We start from the raw sequence: 6,081 nt of genomic DNA, 5'->3' as shown, positions 1-6,081 counted from the left end.
GGAGCAGGCCGACCACCAGCTGGCCCAGCCCAAGGGAGGTAAGGCACCCGCCGGAAAAGGGGGGAAAATGGTGGGCAAAAAAAAAAAGGACAAAAAAAATGGCGGACAGCCTTGCTTGGCGACCCCCGTGAAATGGTCGATCGACCCCAAATGGGGTCCCGACCCACAGGTTGAGAACCACTGTTCTAGAATACGAGGACAGAAACTTTGGATATTGGAGGCAATGTAATTATTTTCGTAAGCCGCCCAAAGTCACAGAGAGCGAGTGGGCGGCCACACAAATTTTCTGAAACAAATAAAATAAATACACGAAATGGGTATGTAGATACTGCAGTTTTTAAACATCTCCATAACTATTTCGTTGCCCTCAATATCAAAAGTGATTAAAGATCTTTTCGCTACCTCATTTCGCTTACATGAGGCTAAGGGCTGGGTATACTTTTCCCCATGATAGATCAGTGTCACTGACACTTTTATATATCCAATGTCAAGCTACACAATCTACTGGGAAGAGGGGAGTTTGGGATCCACAGGTGTTCCTTATCAACGTGAGAGCCGAAGCCGTTGAAGAGTTGTTTTGGCAACTGAAGTTTTCTTCTCATTAACAATTACTGGAAGATATTTTGGACAATGTGACCTGAACTGTCAAGAGAGAGAGAGAGGAGGGAAAGTTTCACCGTTTTAATTATCTGTTTCCCGCCATATTCTCAGAGCTAGCTTTCTTTCTATCTTAACCGGTTTGCTAATGCCTAATAAAGTTTACCAAGAAATTAAAAGACGCTTGCTCCTGGGGAGGAAAGCTATGGCAAATCTAGACAGCATACTAAAAAGCAGAGACATCACTCTGCCAACAAAAGTGTGTATAGTCAAGGCCACGGTTTTCCCAGTTGCAATGTATGGATGTGAAAGTTGGACCATAAGAAAGGCTGAGCACCAAAGAATGGAGGCCTTTGAACTATGGTGCTGGAGAAGACTCCTGCGAGTCCCCTGGACTGCAAGGCGATCAAAGTGGTCAGTCCTAGAGGAGATCAATCCCGACTGCTCTTTAGAAGGCCAGATCCCGAAGTGGAAACTCAAGTACTTTGGCCACCTAATGAGAAGGAAGGACTCACTGGAGAAGAACCTAATGCTGGGAAAGATTGAGGGCAATAGAAGAAGGGGACGACAGAGAATGAGGTGGCTGGATGGAGTCACTGAAGCAGTAGGCGTGAGCTTAAATGGACTCCAGAAGATGGTAGAGGACAGGAAGGCCTGGAGGAACGTTGTCCATGGGGTCGCGATGGGTCGGACACGACTTCGCAACTAACAACAACAATTAAAGTGGCTTTTAACATTCTTTTTGCAGAGGAAATTCAAATAGAGAAGAGCCTCTCTCGCTAAAACTGGGAGCGAGGTTTGTGAGGAGGGAGGGCACTAACAACAACAACAAATAAAGTTTACATTAGAGATCGCAATGTCTCTGGTGTTTTGCTTCGTTGGGCTTCTCAGCCGGGACATGACATTGAAATTGGGGCACAGGAATATCCAATAACTGGGGACCCCCTCTAGTTTATAGATTTAGCCCATGAAGGCTTCTAGGCTTGCACTGAATTAGCACAGCATCATGTTACTCATAGGAACCTATTTAAGCTTCTAAGTTGGGAGTATCAGAAATTTCATCTCTTCATAAGGCTTCGTTGCTGCCCTACCCAGATACCTAAATTATTGTTACAGGATGTGATGCCCTTGCCTCTGGGGAAGAGAACACATCGGTCATCAGAATTATTCTCTTTTTTTATGCATGAAGGATGCATGCTACCTGATGCAAGATTTCAAAAGAGTTCTCCTCCTTAAAGAGGAATAATCACCTGCTTCCCAAGGGAAAAATGCCTGCGAAGCTCAGGACCGCAGATCAGACAGGTAAAACGTTTTCTGGATTCTTTTGAGTAAATATGATACAAGGTTGATAAAGCTACAATTTTGCAGACACAAAGCCAATGGCTGAGACAGTTCAAGCTCCGAAGGCAGTGGGCAACACCTAGACCAGGGGTTGGCAACCTTGGCTCTTTTATGACTCGTGGACTTCAACTCCCAGAATTCCTGAGCCAGCATGGCTCAGCTTGGAAACCTCTCCCTTTCCCCTCAGCATGGCTGGCTCAGGGATTCTGGGAGTTGAAGTCCACGAGTCATAAAAGAGCCAAGGTTGCCTACCCCTGGACCTCGACAACAACCTGTTCTCACAAAGGCTCATGAATTTTGAAGCTCTGAACAGTTCTTAGCACATTACGTAGCGTGACCAACTTGAGAATAACCGAATGGGAGATCAAAATGAGTAATTGTCTGGATCTATAGGCTGGTATGAGACCAAGGTCTCCCGTGGTTACAAGAAAAGCAGTCTGGTATGTTATCTGTCACGATACCAAAACGAGAGACAAGGAAACTATGGCTCCAGAGACTGGATAGTTGGCCTTCCTGTTACCCTATGTGGGCAGGAGAAAGGGATACTAAAACTGTGAGCCTTGGTTTCACTATAAACAGGGCTCGGGTTTGATACATAGCAGTTACTGGAATAGATAAAGGAGAATGCCTGTTGCTCAGGGTTGAAATGAAGGGTCCTTGGTGTTCTCCAAGTTCACTTGTTTTCTTGCCGTACTAAAATGTCAGCAAGAACGGCAAGAAAACCATCAAGCTCGGAGAGCGCCAAAGACCCCACAGTTACTGGAACTTTAAAGGCTTATTTACGGTTGCTGGAATCGGGTATGTCTAGTTTAATGAAGAGAAGGACGAGGGGGGGGACATGATAGCAGTGTTCCAATATCTCAGGGGCTGCCCCAAAGAAGAGGGAGTCAAGCTATTCTCCAAAGCGCCTGAAGGCAGGACAAGAAGCAACGGATGGAAACTAATCAAGGAGAGAAGCAACCTGGAACTAAGGAGAAACTTCCTGACAGTGAGAACAATTAACCAGTGGAACAACCTGCCTCCAGAAGTTGTGAATGTTCCAACACTGGAAGTTTTTAAGAAGAGACTGGACAGCCATTTGTCTGAAAAGATATAGGGTTTCCTGCCTGAGCAGGGGGTTGGGCTAGATGACCTCCAAGGTCCCTTCCAACTTCATCTTCATCTTCATCTTCTTCTTCTTCTTCTTCTTCTTCTTCTCCTTCTCCTTCTCCTTCTCCTTCTCCTTCTCCTTCTCCTCCTCCTCCTCCTCCTCATGATTATGATCTTATATAATTACTCTACTTAGTGGAAATCCTTGTATCCTTCCATGGTGGCTTATCTGCTTCTACTCCACCTTGTCAGGAGAAGACTGACAGCTCTGGAAAACCCACTTTCATATCGCTATGTCAGGGGCATGTAACACCTGTCAGTTTGAAGGCTGAATGAGATTCTGTGCTCAAATACCAGCGAGGCCAGATCTTATCTTTACTTGGTGCCAGTTGTTGTAAGATACAAATGGGTGCCGTAAACTCCTGCAAGCCTTACGGGACCCATTCCACTCCTTAAAACTCTTGCGTCAAAAAAACCCAAAACTGGCTACAGTTTGTGTTCCCCATCTCCCATTCAAACATCTGTAAAAAGTACACTAAAGTATGAGTTGATTGCTAGTTGCATTCTTTGTGTCCCCGTTGTAAGCAAACACCCACCCCTATGAAACATTGTCCACCATTGGTAGAGACCATGGTGTTTTGCGGTCCAGGAGCCAATCCAAAGCAAATTAGTCATCCAAATGCTGAAATAATTCTGGGATAATGGCAGTGGCCCTCTCAAGGCATCGGAGCGTTAACGACGATCAGGAAAAGACTGTGAATACCCCAGCCAGCACCCTTAGCCAGGTGGAGATGAAGTGGGTAGCACCCTTTGGGCATAGGAAGAATCAGCAACGGGAACCTTTTTGTATCACAACTGTCTTTAAATGGCATCAGCCCAGTGCAGAAGCCAAGAACTACAGGCCAGCACAAAGTATAAAGCAGTGTTTTTCAACCCTATCAACTTTATGAGGTATGGACTTCAACTCCCAGAATTCCCCAGCCAGCAAAGCTGGCTGGGGAATTCTGGGAGTTGAAGTCCACACCTCATAAAGTTGATAGGGTTGAGAAATACTTGTATCAGGGGATAGGAACCAGGAGAGAAAGTATTGACCTCTAATATTACTAATTCCACACTAGCACTGGTGATGTTACCTAGTTTGGGTAACGAAACATCTACCAGGAAATATCCAAACTCAGAGAGCAGCAAGGACCCCTGATCCCACCCAGCTAGCCTTGGGAGGGAATTGCAGGCCTGCCTCAGAAAAGGGGGAAATGGGACTGTCATCTAGCCCAGAGACCAAAAGGGGGCAGCCCCCTGCACCTTACCCGCCTGAGGTCAATCACATCCTGCAGCATGAACCGGATACGCGAGGACGTCTTCTTCTCCTTAATTATTTTGTCCATCTGGTTGAAGTACTGATCCATTCGAGGCTGAAGAGCAAGAAATGAAGAAGCTCGTTTATTTATTTGGCGTACGGCCAAGCAACGAAGTGAGACGACGCGATAGAAACAGGACAGGTGGTCCTCGAGTTACCGGCGTTCATTTACCGACCGTTCAAACTTACGGTCCATTGTGCGTCTGAAATGGTATAAGGCAGGGATCTTCAAATTTGGCCCTTTTATGACTTGTGGACTCCAGCTCCCAGAATTCCTCAGCCAGGCATGCTGGCTGAGGAATTCTGGGAGTTGAAGTCCACTAGTCATAAAAGGGCCAAGTTTGAAGACCCCTTGTATAGGGCAGGGGTAGGCAACCTTGGCTCTTTTATGACTCGTGGACTTCAACTCCCAGAATCCCTGAGCCAGCATGGCTCAGCTTGAAAACTCTCCCTTTCCCCTCAGCATGGCTGGCTCAGGAATTCTGGGAGTTGAAGTCCACGAGTCATAAAAGAGCCAAGGTTGCCTACCCCTGGTATAGGGTCTCCTGCCTGAGCAAGGAATTTGACTAGAAGACCTCAAAGGTCCCTTCCAACTCCACCACCACCACCACCATCATCATCATTATGTGTCCTTCCATTTGTGTGCATAAAGTAATCTTGCTTCTGTCAACATATATAGCATCAAAGTCTCAACTTTTCTTTCAAAGTCATTATCCATCAAACCCAAAAGAAAAGTCTCTGGTTTTATCTTTACACACACTTCAAGAATAGCAATAACACTTAGATTTTAAATACTGCTTCATAGTGCTTTACAGCCCTCTTTAAGTGGTTTACAAAGTCAGCATATTGCCCCCCCCAACAATCTGGGTCCACATTTTATCATCTCAGAAGGATGGAAGGCTGTGTCGACCTTGAGCCGGTCAGGATCGAACTGCTGGCAATCGGCAGAATTAGTCTGCAATGCTGCATTTTAACCACTGCGCCACCAGGGCTCCTAAGGTAATGGCTTAGAAGCCAGCATTTGAAAGGTGAAGGAGATTGACAGACGCCCCACTTTTGCTTCTGTGGGCTGTATATTAAAAGGGATCTCTCCCCCAAACCAAGCTAGACTCCTGCTGTCTTCCTGGCCACACCCATTAAGCGTTCTTGGCAGGTGCTCAAACAGAAGATTAGCCATGGGCCCTGTACATGCTATGACAGGGATGGGCAACGATGGCAACTTTACGACCCACGGACTTCAACTCCCAGAATTCCTGAGCCAGACATGCCGTGCTCAGAAATTCTGGGGAGTTGGAAGTCCACAGGTTATAAAGTTGCCTTAGTTGACCCTCTCTGTGCTACACACGTGCTCTCGGCACCCTTCCTAAAGTGCGTTTCCAACGCAAGTGGCCTTTGGCACTCCTCAAAGGCAAGCCAATTTGCTGCTTTCTCCCTTCCGCCGCAGGGGGTGAAGTACCTTGGCCTTTTCAAAGTCCAGGTCTTTGCCGATGGTCGTGAGCAATCGACACAGACACTCGAGGGACTCCTCGTCGTGGTTCTTCAGCAGCTTCACCACACAGTCGTGCATGATGGCTTCGGTCAACATCTTCAGCTTGAAGAGCTCCCCAATGAACTTAATGTTGCCGAGAGAGCGGCGGCGAGCTTTGTCCCGAGCGTCATCCAGCTCCTCTTTTAGACGCGTCTTCTCTTCAGGCTAC

General features: G+C 46.8%; 1 protein-coding gene across 1 annotated transcript in view; it reads right to left on the bottom strand.

Annotated features, from left to right (window-relative positions):
• EIF4G1 (eukaryotic translation initiation factor 4 gamma 1) overlaps positions 1 to 6,081 on the bottom strand; it is a 101,952-nt gene that overhangs the window by 34,430 nt on the left and 61,441 nt on the right. The window contains exons 16-17 of the mRNA XM_015824265.1: positions 5,841 to 6,077; positions 4,335 to 4,439 (exon numbers count right to left, since the gene is read on the bottom strand). Of these exons, the coding sequence (XP_015679751.1) occupies positions 4,335 to 4,439; positions 5,841 to 6,077 (342 nt within the window). The remainder of the gene's footprint in view (positions 1 to 4,334; positions 4,440 to 5,840; positions 6,078 to 6,081) is intronic.

Source organism: Protobothrops mucrosquamatus, unplaced genomic scaffold (genome assembly GCF_001527695.2).
Source record: "Protobothrops mucrosquamatus isolate PMUCROS unplaced genomic scaffold, P.Mucros_1.0 scaffold2173, whole genome shotgun sequence".
Classification (NCBI taxonomy): domain Eukaryota; kingdom Metazoa; phylum Chordata; class Lepidosauria; order Squamata; family Viperidae; genus Protobothrops; species Protobothrops mucrosquamatus.
Note: the sequence above shows the minus strand (reverse complement) of the source record. Positions and strands in the feature narration are given on the sequence as shown.